Here is a 16,057-nt window from a genome sequence, read left to right on the forward strand (position 1 = left end):
TAATCGTTTTCATTCTTCCTCTGGTTCCTCTCCTCCTCCTGTCTGTTCAGATAACGTCTTTGAGGTGAGGGATATACTGGCCAGGAAGAAAGTTAGGTGGAAAACTTTCTTCTTGATTGATTGGAAGGGGTATTGTCCTGAGGAGAGGTCATGTGAACCACTGGAGAACATAAAGGCAGCCCATATCCTAAAGATAATTCTAGCCAGCCTTGAGCCTTGCCTTCTTCGGGGGGCAAGTAGCAAAACACGCATTGGGGTCCCGCAGCCCACATCACAGAAAGGTTGGTTTTGGCAAAAGGTTTAGAATTTGCATGTATTGCATATAATCAGTTTTTGCCTGATATATCTGGATAGTAGTCACAACTAACATTGACTTATGGTTCCCTTGTCTGAGGCTACATTGTAGACCCGGCTATAGGAACACTTTACTCTCTACAGACTAGTGTATGTATTACGGCATCAGTTATCTCAGATATCAGGCCACATTTTTATTTCTCCATGTTCCATGTTCTATTTTGTAGGTCCTTTGATTGATGCACCTTATATGAATGTTGAGAAAGAATTGTGCCTTTTTATATAAAAGATATATATGTATATATGTGTATATATTTTTTTGTATCCCTCCTCATTTGTGATGGGTTATAAATTTTGAATAGTATCAATTTTTTGTGCACTCTATTAGGTCATAATCAATATTTGTAACTGGTCATTTGTAGGTCCTTTTAGGGATCACTTTATTATGCCCTATTGCACCTTATATGAATGCTGAGTAAAAATTGTGCCTTTTCATATCAGGGATATATACATATATATATTTAATATTTTTTTTATTTTTTCCCCTCCTTACTTGTGGAGGGTAACAAATTTAGAATACTATCTATATCTTTTTGTGCATTTCACTAGGCCATTATTATTATATGCAACTGTTTACATATCGCCATTTTTTACCCTTCCTTATCCGTGTGTGGTAACTGGGTGTTGCTGATTCCCTTATATATCCCAAATTTTGTGATTGATTCATTACAAACTTGTATTTTATTATTTTTTGGATAACAATAAAATTATATATGTTATTTATTGCTCTTGGTTCCATTTTTCTTTGGTATATATATTGTTCTAATGGATGAGCTTTAATACTTATAGCCTCTTTTGGGATCATTCCTCCTACACTAGTTCCTGCACCCTTTCCTGCTCATCATCCATCTGCAATGTGCTATCTCACAGCAAGTTGTCCACATCACCTGGAAGCTGAAAGCTCTGCAGCACTGCATCAACAAAGCGGAAACAGGTTCTGCGGAAGCTAATTTCTCTAGGAGACAAACCGCACACCACACGAGAATTATTGAAAGGAATAACAGACCAAAAAGATTGGCTCTCGCTGCTGAACATCCAACCAGACATGATGGTGTGTGGAGTTTGGCAAGCTCACACACATATTATGCTTGGCACACATGCAGAACTTTGTAGTTCAGCAGTTTCTGAAAGCCTACTCATATTTGCCAGAGCTTCTAGTCAGGGTACACTGCATTAGCGACCATTTACACAAGTCAGCTGCAGCTGCCACCGCCACATGCAAGTGCCAGCTCATTGACTGGTGTGCGGCATGACAACGCACTGGAACTCCACACTGCACAAGCTGGCAGGACTTTGTGAGCAGCAGAGGAATGAGTAGGAAGAGATGGAGGAGGAGCAGATGGAGAGTAGTCATCATGGTGGAGACAGGGAAGTGGCCTGGGGAAATTTCATGACACCCTGCCAGTGTCCAAGCCCTTATGACCGAGTATTTTTGATAAGGAGGGAAAATTTTTTCAAGATGGTCACGCAATACCTGGCAATCAATTCCAGTGTAATCCATAATTCCACTGCGACCTTCAATTATTGGATTTCAAAGCTGGACACCATTATGCCTTGGAGGTATTGTGCTGCCCGACCGCTAGCGTATTGGTTTTTAGTGACACTTGGGAGGGTCATAACAGATAGGTGCTGACAGGCTCACTGTGATAATACTGAACAAAGCCTGGATTAACCCCGGCTTTTCCACACTACCAGATGACTGAAGCACCTAAAGTGATTTTAATCTTCAGTGTTTGAATGAGGTCTGCCAATTGATGCCTTCAAGGGTCTATGAAAGACTGGATGAGCCTACATAATACTTTTTTCCTGGCTTTGCACTTTGGCCGGTGGACACCGCATCTGGAGGCACGTTTGCCCCTTTCCTATATACTGACATGCTCATTACCTTAGAGAGATTATTCTCATCATAACTGAAGAAGGTCACATTGACCGAAACGTCTTTTTTCGTGTACTACAATAAACCGCCTTGCAAATACCTTTAAGTTGAGTGCTAGGTTTATATTTGATGCTTTTTGAATATGTCTAGAAGGTGAGTGTAATCTGGTTTTACCACCTGATATATCTCTCGGATAAGACCCTATTTTTGCACTGATCTCTCCAACAGCTCTGTGCTTGTAATTTGTGGCAGACTTTGCACTGCGTGCAGAGCTTTTATGGGTGTTTAAGTACCACAACTACACTTTGTTCACAATATTTGAATGAGGCAGTACAGTTGGTGCCTTGAAGGATGTATGGATGATCATGCTTGAAATTTTTGGCAGGTTTTGCACGTAGTACATAACCTTTATGAGTCTAGAAGTACCACTACATGACAATTTCAACAGAATGTGTATGAGGGCCTCCTTTATGTCTAATACAGGCTGATTCCCTTTGAGTCTCTAATTTTTGGCCCTTCTTGTTTCCTTCTGAAATTTCCAATTTTTTTAAATCAAAAATTCAATTTTGGTTTACTCAAATTTTTAGTTTTTTTAATCCTTTTAAAATTTTATCTTATATACAAGTGAAATTAAAGCAAAAATATTCTCTTTGATTTTGAATATTTTATTTGTCCGTCCTTAAAATGGAGTAAAAGTGTGACACCATTGTTCTCAGCAGCGATCTGCTTGTCAGAAATGCTTCCAGGGGACTTTCATTCAGGACTTTTTCCATCCATTTCAACATTTTCAGAAAAATGCTCAGATTTTCCATTGACTCCCATTATACTCGTTACTCGAAGCGAGTACCTGAACAGTAGGAATTGCTCAGTTCGAGTAAAGAGAATTTGAGCATTTTAGTGCTCGCTCATCTCTAATTATTATGGCCTCCAATACAGGACTAAGTGTAAAGTGGAAGCCATTTACAATTTATTTCATGAAAATTTTGCACTTCAAAGCACTATTTGTATTCTAAAATGACATTACAATCAGGAGATTTTATTAACTTGCACTAAATAATTCATTTTAATGTGCAGTACATCCAAAGTGCTGGTGTCTGTACCTTTCACAATTTCACTGAACTCATAGAACACTCATTGTCTTGTCTAGCTTTCAGCTTTAGTATTTACAACTATACAAAATTCCTATTTCCAGGAAGCGATGCTAGCAGAGTCATCAGGCATTTTCCCTATACAGTGATTCTACTAGCGTAACGTATAATTTATTCATTAGGCAATTAAGTCTATAGCATGAAAGAGTCCTCTTCCTGATACAAAGTGAACATTACTGAAGACCACTGTGATCATTATTTGTTGCTGAATGTTAAACACCTCATTATAATAAAGTATTTGATACTTGTGTATGATGTACTGATGTTCTAATTTGCTAAAGTGCAAACACATCTCATTCAGATTAAGTTTTTTTTCTTTTCTTCAAATAGATTTTTTGCCTTTAAAATGATACAGGAAAATGTCACATCCTTAGTCAAACAGTTGTGGTCAGTGAAGCTGAAGGGAGACAAATGGGAACCCTTGCAAGAACTCCCATGTCCAGAGCCTCTCACCTAGCCAAATCAGTTCTCATACTTTGCACTGATGAGGGCCAATAGCCCGAAACACTGTGTCTGCAAATTGAGATTCTGATTTGGCTTTAATCTTAAGTCATATTACAAGACTCGTTGAAGGGTCGATTGTGACTTGTAGGATTGCTATTTCCAACAGGTGGCGCTATAGAATTCAAGTCCTCTTTCCCTCTGAAGAGGCAATTTGCATGTCTGAATGATCTTTCATGCGCTTTAATTTTTTTTGCCCTCTGAAAAATAAATTGGTATGGAATATGTTGGCAAAATAGAAATTAAAAATGATATTATTTAATTTGTGTAAGTAATGCCTAATTTTTTGTCCACCGAGTGCAGGACAAAGGACCATACAGAATGCTCAGATGAAGGCAATTTATGGAACTTTATTGAAAACTGAGGATTTGAAATCTACAAAATCTTAGGCATCTTTCTAACACCCTTAATAACTGTATCTCTGGAACTGCAAGGTAAGAAATATTCAGAAATCTTAGCAAAAAAAGAAGTAATTCACTATAAGTTATTTACTCTTCCCAAATATTCTCTAGTCTATATATGGTTTTCCACTATGTTGGGAAAAATTCCATAAATTTTGAAAATAGTTCTATAACATACCTATAATTGGGCTATCACCAACCCGTCCAACCATTTTATTTGTTATCCCGCCAGTTGATGTAGCACAGGATAAGTTGCCCTTTGAATCTATTGCTACGGCACCAACAGTATCATGCATCCTAGGGAAAATAGTAAAACGCAGTATTTAATTCAACATATTGCATAATTGCATTTTAAATTATTCAGTACCTACAATATACTTGAAATACAAAATATTCTTTATAATATAATAAGGAAGACTATGATCTCATAGTGTCTTCATGTACACAATTAAGTGAAATATATAAAGAATCTATTCTACTTTCCTAGCACTCATAGAATCTCAGAAACCACAACTGATGAAGCTGTATTGATTACAAATGATCACGGTTGACCTATTCTAAAAGTAATAATGTTATTAAATGTAACACATTAAAAAGGGACGTAAAGGGATTTTACCACAAACAAAGTTAGTTTTAATCCACATTTTAATTAACAGATCTTTGAATAATAATAATACATTCCACAATTAGATGCGTTTAAAAAAAAAGTTCCTGTGCTGTGATAATCTTATAAATGGGCCCCTTCTGTGTCTGACCGTACAGGAACATGGTCTGAGCATACCATATCTCCTGGGTAGGGGAGGAAGGAAAAGAGAATATACAGACATTACAGCACGGGATCGCAAATAATTATTTCTTTCAGGTAAAATGTTGCTTAACAACAAGCACTGAAATGCTTTGCCTCACAAAAAGATTAATTTGCGATCCCATGCTGTAATGTCTGTATACTCTCTTTCGCTTCTTCTTCTCCCCTGCCCAGGAGATGTGGTATGATCAAATTATTTCAGCACAGGAACATTTTTTTATACATCCAATAGTAAAACATATTTTTATGACAAGATCTATTAATTAAAATCTAATTTGCTTGTGGGGAAACCCATTTAAAGAGAATGTAGGTGCACTAAAAAAAAATCAGAATTTTTTGTCTTTGGTTTTGACTCACTGTAAAGCACTGTAGAGCGCATGCGCTGGCTTTACCTATGGGGGATGCACACTACAGAGAGCAGTACTCCCATGCAGGAACCCAATAGGGGACAAAATGTGGATGACGCAGGACGTGTCTTTTCCGTGAGGCAGGGAAGGAGGATGATGATCGTAAGAGGAGAGGAGGTGCCAGATCAAGACCAAAGACACCCTTTGGACCATCTATGAGCCTAATAAAAGGTTTTTTTGTGCCTTGCAGAGCGGATTGAGAACATACATACAGCATACTAGAGTGCTACAGCTCAAGGCTGAAGATGCTTGCCGTACATTACGTGGAGAAATCCTGGTGATGATATGATGTGAGCAATAAGTCACTTTCTGTTGACACATTCTCTTTAACAAGGAATTGGCATGAGCTCTCAGTCCATGGACTAAGTAATGTTAGATTATTACACATCATCATGGATTTCAAATTGTTGGTAAGTGGTAGGACGCCTAATGCAGTGAAAATCCACAGAATGAGATGTTTGTGATCCTTTGTTTTCCAGCATCAAATACTTTCTTTTCCAAGGTTGATTATCTTAAAATAGAGAAAGTCAATTATAATTTTCTCACTGAAATTTTAATATGACTCCCCACTTGTGCTTATATTACTTTATGCTATTTTTTACATTTTTACCTCCTAATGCCACTTTTGTATCTGCAGATCTGAGACTCATTACTTTACAATATTTCTGACATGCTTGCCAGAACTCACATTACCATTGATTGTAATTTGTGGACCACTTTGAGAAAAGCAGTGATTAGGACAGCACACTATGATAATCAAACAAACTTGATAAGAAATTGAAATATTTTAAAGGTAATTTTCCCACTTTGTCAGGAAACACCATTGCATTTTGCAGTTTAATAATCTCCAATGTGCCAACAGTAATTGAGTTCTAAATGTTCTGTGATCAGAGGAAGACAGTCCTTATAGAGGGAACATTATTCACACAAGTGTCATCAGTAATGAAATCTAGACATAAGATGAATGGCACAAAATTAGCACATTGCCATGTAGGAGAAGTACCAGGCTATTTTTATTGTTACCCAGTAGGAAATAGTGTTATTTTATGCTATCAGTTGAGGAGCTGTTCACATGTTTTCTGACTAGCACCTAGCACGGTAAATTCAAGGTGACAATGAAAGCATACTTCTATAAAACTCTTTTGGCAGGCTTCCCAGTGCACCTGCTGGTCTACTTTAAACCCATTCCATATGTCTGCACTATGAATGGCATTGTTATGTTCGGAAAGTGTGCCCTACACATGGTGCTGCTTTTCTCTCATCATAACTGAATTAAAATTACTGGCATAAACTCTTTGTATAGCTTTAGTAAAAAAAATGGAGTATTGAACAAAATTTATTGAGAAAATAAGTATGCAACTCTTCATTGTGCCATTAAATTGAATTAAATGAAAGGCAACTAATTAGCCTTAAAAGAAGTTTTCCAAGCCTAAAACATTAAAGCATCAATATACATTTGGTAAAGTAGAAACTAGGACCAAAAAAAGTGCAATTAGGGTCTTATCTGAGAATAACAATTATGCAAATGAAAGGTATACTAACCTCATTGTCACAGTTCCACCCCTCAGGGTGTCTGGAATGCTGTCCAATCTGGTACAGGGGCGTGCTAAAGCTATCAGTACTTTGATTGACAGCTTGGCCATTCAATCTGGTTTAGGGGTGTGCTGAGCTGTCAGTATGATTGACAGCTCAACTAGCCAATCTGTGACTGGGAGGTGTCGGCTGTCTCCAAGTGTTCACTATCCCAGGTGATTGCTATGCCTGCTTAACTGATCAGCTTCTCCCAGATCACTGCCAGACATACATTCAACAAGTGAGGTTTGTGCTCCCTGTGCTTTGAATTCTGTATGTTTGATCTGTTGCCTGACCTTGGACTTCATTCTGACCATCCACCTGTTTAAATCTGTCTGCTCCGATCTGTTATCCTTCAGGTACTCTGACCTCAGAACCATACCTGGCTTTTGTCTGTTCCTTCTGTTTATGATGTACCCTCCTGGCTTCTGACCTTGGACTCCTTGACCACTCTGACTCAGGACTTGACTGTGAGAAGTGCCTATCGTCACACTCATAAGGTTGTGTGACACACAACCGTGAATGCGCATTAAAACAGTTCCAGCAGATTCACAGGTCTTCTGACCAGAAAAGGGGAAAAAAAGGAGCCAAATGTGGTTTATCAGGGCTACTGGTAGGCAATGAAGATTCAAATGGAAGTATAATAAAGGATTTTTTATTTCAGGTTTTTAAGTCAATGCGTTTCAAAGTCATTCCAGACTTCTTCCTCAGGACACAAACCATATACAGTTGTGGCCAAGAGTATTGACACCCCTGGAATTCTGTCAGATAATACTCAGTTTCTTCCTGAAAATGATTGCAAACACAAATTCTTTGGTATTATTATCTTCATTTAATTTGTCTTAAATGAAAAAACACAAAAGAGAATGAAGCAAAAAGCAAAACATTGATCATTTCACACAAAACTCCAAAAATGGGCAAGACAAAAGTATTGGCACCCTCAGCCTAATACTTGGTTGCACAACCTTTAGCCAAAATAACTGCGACCAACCGCTTCTGGTAACCATCAATGAGTTTCTTACAATGCTCTGCTGGAATTTTAGACCATTCTTCTTTGGCAAACTGCTGCAGGTCCCTGACATTTGAAGGGTGCCTTCTCCAAACTGCCATTTTTAGATCTCTCCACAGGTGTTCTATGGGATTCAGGTCTGGACTTATTGCTGGCCACCTTAGAAGTCTCCAGTGTTTTTTCTCAAACCATTTTCTAGTGCTTTTTGAAGTGTGTTTTGGGTCATTGTCCTGCTGGAAGACCCATGACCTCTGAGGGAGACCCAGCTTTCTCACACTGGGCCCTACATTATGCTGCAAAATTTGTTGGTAGTCTTCAGACTTCATAATGCCATGCACACAGTCAAGCAGTCCAGTGCCAGAGGCAGCAAAGCAACCCCAAAACATCAGGGAACCTCCGCCATGTTTGACTGTAGGGACCATGTTCTTTTCTTTGAATGCCTCTTTTTTTCTCCTGTAAACTCTATGTTGATGCCTTTGCCCAAAAACTCTACTTTTGTCTCATCTAACCAGAGAACATTCTTCCAAAACATTTTAGGCTTTTTCAGGTAAGTTTTGGCAAACTCCAGCCTGGCTTTTTTTTGTCTCGGGGTAAGAAGTGGGGTCTTCCTGGGTCTCCTACCATACAGTCCCTTTTCATTCAGACGCCGACGGATAGCACGGGTTGACACTGTTGTACCCTCGAACTGCAGGGCAGCTTGAACTTGTTTGGATGTTAGCCGAGGTTCTTTATCCAACATCCGCACAATCTTGCGTTGAAATCTCTTGTCAATTTTTCTTTTCCGTCCACATCTAGGGAGGTTAGCCACAGTGCCATGGGCTTTAAACTTCTTGATGACACTGCGCACGGTAGACACAGGAACATTTAGCTCTTTGGAGATGGACTTGTAGCCTTGAGATTGCTCATGCTTCCTCACAATTTGGTTTCTCAAGTCCTCAGACAGTTCTTTGGTCTTCTTTCTTTTCTCCATGCTCAATGTGGTACACACAAGGACAGAGGTTGAGTCAACTTTAATCCATGTCAACTGGCTGCAAGTGTGATTTAGTTATTGCCAACACCTGTTAGGTGCCACAGGTAAGTTACGGGTGCTGTTAATTACACAAATTAGAGAAGCATCACATGATTTTTCGAACAGTGCCAATACTTTTGTCCACCCTCTTTTTTATGTTTGGTGTGGAATTATATCCAATTTGGATTTAGGACAATTCTTTTTGTGTTTTTTCATTTAAGACAAATTAAATGAAGATAATAATACCAAAGAATTTGTGTTTGCAATCATTTTCAGGAAGAAACTGAGTATTATCTGACAGAATTGCAGTGGTGTCAATACTTTTGGCCACAACTGTATATGGTTTGTGTCCTTAGGAAGAAGTCTGGATTCTGGAATGACTTTGATATATGATTAGTGATTGTCTGACCCTCTGAGTCAAAATGAAGACTTTAGAGGCTGTTGCGCACACATCCATTGGATTAAGCTTAGCTGTAGAACTGGTCAATACCCAACAATGAGCTACTCTGCCTGGGCCAACATTGTAGTACCTGTCTGTTGACTGGAAAGCGATATAAAATTTATTATATTTTAGTAAATATATGGGTTTCATATTTAACCCCTTCATGACCCAGCCTATTTTGACCTTAATGACCAGGCCATTTTTTGCAATTCTGACCAGTGTCCCTTTATGAGGTAATAACTCAGGAACGCTTCAATGGATCCTAGCGATTCTGAGACTGTTTTTTCTTGACATATTGGGCTTCATGCTAGTGGTCAATTTAGTGCGATAATTTTTGCATTTATTTGTAAAAAAAATGGAAATTTGGCAAAAAAATTTAAAATTTTGCAGTTTTCAAATTTTAATTTTTTATTCTGTTAAACAAGAGAGTTATGTGACACAAAATAGTTAATAAATAACATTTCCCACATGTCTACTTTATATCAGCGCAATTTTGGAAACAAAATTTTTTTGTTAGGAAGTTATAAGGGTTAAAATTTGACCAGCGATTTCTCATTTTTACAACAAAATTTACAAAACCATTCTTTTAGGGACCACCTAAAAAGAAGTCACTTTATGGGGTCTATATGGCAGAAAATACCTAAAAGTGACATCATTCTAAAAACTGCACCCCTCAAGCTACTCAAAACTACATTCAAGCAGATTGTTAACCCTTCAGGTGCTTCACAGGAACTAAAGGAAAAAATGGACATTTTGATTTTTGCAACAAAAATTTTCTTTTAGCATCAATTTTTTCATTTTCACATGGGTAACAGGATAAAATGGATCCTAAAATTTGTTGGTAAATTTCTCCTGAGTGCACCAATACCTCATATGTGGTCATAAACCACTGTTTGGGCTCACGGCAGGGCTCAGAAGGGAAGGAGCGCCATTTGACTTTTTGAATGGAAAATATGCTGGAATATTTAGCGGTTGCCATGTCGCGTTTGGAGAGTCCCTGTGTGCCTAAACATTGGAGCTCCCCCCACAATTGACCCCATTTTGGAAACTAGACCCTCCAAGGAACTTACCTAGATGCATAGCGAGCACTTTGAACCCCCAGGTGCTTCACAAATTGATCCATAAAAAAAGTACCTTTTTCACAAAAAATTTCTTTTAGCCTCAGTTTTTTCATTTTTGCATGGGCAACAGGATAAAATGTATCCTAAAATTTGTTGGGCAATTTCTCCTGAGTACACTGATACCTCATATGTGGTCATAAACCACTGCTTGGGCACACGGCAGGGCCCGGAAGGGAAGGAGCGCCATTTGACTTTTTGAATGGAAAATTAGCTCCAATCGTTAGCGGACACCATGTCTCGTTTGGAGAGCCCCTGTGTGCCTAAACATTAGAGCTCCCCACAAGTGACCCCATTTTGGAAACAAGACCCCCGAAGGAACTTATCTAGATGTGTGGTGAGCACTTTGAACCCCCAAGTCCTTCACAGAAGTTTATAACGCAGAGCAGTGAAAATAAAAAATTATTTTTTTTACTCAAAAATGAATTTTTAGCTCGCTATTTTTTATTTTCACAAGGCTAACAGGACAAATTGGACCACAAAAGTTGTTTGAAATTTGTCCTGAGTACACGGATACTCCATATGTGGGGGGAACCACTGTTTGGGCGCATGGGAAAGCTCAGAAGGGAAGGAGCGCCATTTTGGAATGCAGACTTTGATAAAATGTTCTGCGGGCGTCATGTTGCGTTTGCAGTTTCCCTGATGTGCCTAAACAGTAGAAACCCCCCATAAGTGACCCCATTTTGGAAACTATAACCCCCAAGAAGCTTATCTAGATGTGTAATGAACACTTTGAACCCCCAAGTACTTCATAGAAGTTTATAAATGTAGAGCCATAAAAATAAAAAATCTTTTTTTTCCTCAAAAATGATCTTTTAGCCCGCTATTTTTTTATTTTTCACAATGGTAACAGGAGAAATTGGACCCCAAAAGTTGTTGTACAGTTTGTCCTGAGTACGCTGGTACCCCATATGTGGGGGGAACCACTGTTCGGGCACATGTCGGGGCTCGGAAGAGAAGTAGTGACGTTTTGAAATGCCGACTTGATGGAATGGTTTACGGCGTCATGTTACTTTTGCAGAGCCCCTGATGTGCCTAAACAGTAGAAATCCCCCACAAGTGACCCCATTTTGGAAACGAGACCCCCCAAGGAAATTATCTAGATGTGTGGTGGGCACTTTGAACCCCAAAGTGCTTCACAGAAGTTTATAACGCTTAGCCGTGAAAATAAAAAAATCCTTTTTTTCCTCAAAAAATGAATTTTTAGCATGCAATTTTTTATTTTCACAAGGGTAACAGGAGAAATTGGACCACAAAAGTTGGTATACAGTTTGTCCTGCGTACGCTGGTACCCCATATGTGGGGGGAACCACTGTTCGGGCACACGTCGGGGCTTGGAAGGGAAGTAGTGACGTTTTGAAATGCGGACTTTGATGGAATGGTCTGCGGGTGTCATGTACATTTGCAGAGCGCCTGATGTGCCTAAACAGTAGAAACGCCCCACAAGTGACCCCATTGTGGAAACTAGACCCCCCAAGGAACTTACCTAGATGTGTGGTGTGCACTTTGAACCCCCAAGTGCTTCACAGAAGTTTATAACGCAGAGCTGTGAAAATAAAAAATCATTTTTTTCCTCAAAAAATGATTTTTAGCCCACAATTTTTTATTTTCACAAAGGTAACAGGATAAATTGGACCCCAAAAGTTGTTGTCCAGTTTGTCCCGAGTATGCTGGTATCCCATATGTGGGGGGACCACTGTTTGGGCACACGTTGGGGCTTGGAAGGGAAGTAGTGACGTTTTGAAATGCCGACTTGATGGAATGGTCTGCGGGTGTCATGTTAACTTTGCAGAGCCCCTGATGTGCCTAAACAGTGGAAACCCCCACAAGTGACCCCATTTTGGAAACTAGACCGCCCAAGGAGCTTATCTAGATGTGTGGTTGAGCACTTTTTTTACCCCTAAGTGCTTCACAGAAGTTTATAACTCAGAGCTGTGAAAATAAAAAATCATTTTTATTCCTCAAAAAATGATTTTTAGCCCACAATTTTTCATTTTCACAAGGGTAACAGGGTAAATTGCACCCCAAAAGTTGTCCAGTTTCTCCTGAGTACGATGGTACCCCATATCTGGGGGGACCACTGTTTGGGCACATGTCGGGGCTTGGAAGGGAAGTAGTGACGTTTTGAAATGCCAACTTGATGGAATGGTCTGCGGGCATCCTGTTACGTTTGCAGAGCCCCTGGTGTGCCTAAACAGTAGAAACCCCCCACAAGTGACCCCATTTTAGAAAAGAGACCCCCCAAGGAAATTATCTAGATGTGTGGTGAGCACTTTGAACCCCAAAGTGCTTCACAGAAGTTTATAACGCAGAGCCGTGAAAATAAAAAAATCATGTTTTTCCTCAAAAAATGAATTTTTAGCATGCAATTTTTTATTTTCACAAGGGTAACAGGATAAATTGGACCCCAAAAGTTGTTGTACTGTTTGTCCTGAGTACGCTGGTACCCCATATGTGGGGGGAACCACTGTCCGGGCACACGTCTGGGCTCGGAAGGGAAGTAGTGATGTTTTGAAATGCGGACTTTGATGGAATGGTCTGCGGGCATCATGTTACGTTTGCAGAGCCTCTGATGTGCCTAAACAGTGGAAACCACTCACAAGTGACCCCATTTTGGAAACTAGACCGCCCAAGGAAATTATCTAGATGTGTGGTAAGCACTTTGAACCCCCAAGTGCTTCACGGAAGTTTATAACGCAGAGATGTGAAAATAAAAAAATCATTTTTTTTCCACAAAAATAATTGTTTTAGACCCCAAATTGTTTATTTTCCCAAGGGTATCAGGAGAAATTAGACCCCCAAAGTTGTTATGCAATTTTTACTGAGTATGCTGTTACCCCATATGTGGGGGTAAACCACGGTTTGGGCACACGTCGGGGCTCGGAATGGAGGGAGCCCTGTTTGACTTTTTGAATGCAAAATTGGCTGTAATAAATGGTGGCACCATGCTGCATTTGGAGAGCCTGTGATATGCCTAAACAGTGGAAACCCCTCAATTCTAACTCCAGCCCTAACCCCAACACACCCCTAACACTAATCCCAACCCTAATCATAACCCTAATCACAACCCTAACCCCAACACACCCCTAACCTTAATCCCAACTCTAACCCTGCAACAAGCCTAACCCTAATCCCAACCCTAATTCCAACCGAAACCCTAATTCCAACCCTAACCCTAATTCTAACCCTAACCCTAATTCCAACCCTAACCCTAATCCCAACCCTAAGTCCAACCCTAATTCCAACCCTAACCCTAATTCCAACCCTAACCCTAATTCCAACGCTAACCCTAATTCTAACCCAAACCCTAATTCCAACCCTAACCCTAATTCCAACCCTAACCCTAATTCTAACCCTACTGTAAAAATATAAATATTTTCTTCATTTTATTATTTGTGTCTGCCTAGGGGGGTGATAAGGGAGGTGGTGATTTACTTTTTTTTATTTTGGTCACTGTGAGAGTTTATCACAGTGATGAAAATAAATGAATGAATCTGCAGCCGGCAGATTCCAGGGGGCACACTGCGCATGCGCCCGCCATTTTCCAAGTTGGCGGCGCCCATGATCCGGGATGGCGGGACACCGGGATGACCAGAGGGACGTCGGAGGCCCTGTGGAGGGTGAGGTGGGGTGATCGGAAGGCAGGGGGAGTGGAGGGAAGTGGAGGGGGAGCAGATTATGACGGCAGTGGCCGATCGGCGCCATCAGTCGGTGGCGGCGGCCGATCGGCGCCGTCAGTCACGGGGGGGTCGGATTGGTGTCTCCAGCCATGGCAGATATTATTTCAGCATCAGCCATGGCTGGATTGTAATAGTTCACCAAATTTCATTGGTGAAATATTACAATCGATCTGATTGGCTGTTTCACTTTTAACAGCCAATCAGAGCGATCATAGCCATGTGGGGGCTAAGCCACCCACCCTGTGGTGAAGTACAAAGGGTCCTGTGTGTGCGGGTCAGGTGACCTTACAGTGACCTCGGTCACCCGACCCGCAGGGGGCTATGAATTCATGACGCCACATAGGCATCATGGTTCGTATTGGCAAGACTTTTCATGATGCCTACGTGACGTCAAAGGTCGGGAAGGGGTTAAGGGTCAGTTTCGGAAAGGATTTGTATTTTATTCTCAATTTTTTACTCAATGTCTTGAGTAACTTTAGACTGATTTAGACAGGCCAAAAATGGAAGAATGGCCTCTCTAAATATTTTTTCAGTTGACAGATGTGTGAGGGCTTGATTTTTATAGGACAAGTTGTACATTTGAATGACATTATTCATTTTATTTTGTGATGTACTGGAAAGCAAGAAAAAAGTTCTAAGTGTGGTAGAATTGCTAAAAAAGCATAATCACACCATTGTGTTTCAGATTTTGTTTTTTACAGTGTTCATTATATGGTGACAATAGTAACATAGTAACATAGTTATTAAGGTTGAAGGAAGACTTTAAGTCCATCTAGTTCAACCCATATCCTGTCCTAACCTGCCCTAACATGTTGATCCAGAGGAAGGCAAAAAAAAACCCATGTGGCAAACAGTAAGCTTCACATTGGGGAAAAAAATTCCTTCCCGAATCCACATATGGCAATCAGACTAGCTCCCTGGATCAACGCAATATTAAGGAAACTAGTGTATATACCCTGTAATATTATACTTTTCAAGAAAGGCATCCAGTCCCTTTTTAAATTTTATTAGGGTATCACTCATTACAACATCATATGGCAGAGAGTTCCATAGTCTCACTGCTCTTACAGTAAAGAATCCGCGTCTGTGAGTATGCTTAAACCTTCTTTCTTCCAGACGTAGAGGATGCTCCCTTGTCCCCATCACATGTCTAAGAGTAAAAAGATCATTAGAAAGGTCTTTGTATGACCAGGTAATATGATTATCCAGATCAATTTGATAACAGTGATACCAAACATTTTTATTAATTCCATTTTGGGTAGAAATGATGTTTCTATCACCTCTTATTGCATTTTTTGTGGTGTTGCAGCTGTCAGAAAACTGCAATTTTGTCTGTTATTTTTTTCCCATTACACTTACTGATTGGGTTAATTAATTTCTATTTTGACAGATCAAAGTTTTACGGGTGTGGAAATACCACCTATGTGTATTTTTAATTTTTTAGTTACCGTATATACTCGTGTATAAGCCAACCCTAATATAAGCCGAGGCACCTAATTTTGCCAAGAAAAACTTATTGACTTGAGTATAACCTGGGTATGCTTTGTTCCCTCATCCTTATCCTGGTATACATGGCTCCTCATCCCCATCCTTGTGTGCATGGTTACTCATCCCCATCCATGTGTGCATGGCTCCTTATTCCCATCCTTGTCTGCATGGCTCCTTATTCCCATCCTTGTCTGCATGGCTCCTTTTTCTCATCCTTGTCTGCATGGCTCCTTATTCCAATCCTTGT

The 16,057-nt window shown here is 39.9% G+C and overlaps 1 protein-coding gene across 2 annotated transcripts in view; it reads right to left on the reverse strand.

Annotated features, from left to right (window-relative positions):
* Window positions 1-16,057, reverse strand: part of LOC141084577 (isoaspartyl peptidase/L-asparaginase-like) — a 147,821-nt gene that overhangs the window by 85,273 nt on the left and 46,491 nt on the right. For both annotated transcript variants that reach the window (XM_073569402.1, XM_073569403.1), the window contains exon 5: window positions 4,459-4,577. In XM_073569402.1, the coding sequence (XP_073425503.1) occupies window positions 4,459-4,577 (119 nt within the window). The remainder of the gene's footprint in view (window positions 1-4,458; window positions 4,578-16,057) is intronic.

The sequence above is a fragment of the Dendrobates tinctorius genome, unplaced genomic scaffold, assembly GCF_039654945.1.
Source record: "Dendrobates tinctorius isolate UK_male_01 unplaced genomic scaffold, ASM3965494v1 ptg000024l, whole genome shotgun sequence".
Lineage (NCBI taxonomy): Eukaryota > Metazoa > Chordata > Amphibia > Anura > Dendrobatidae > Dendrobates > Dendrobates tinctorius.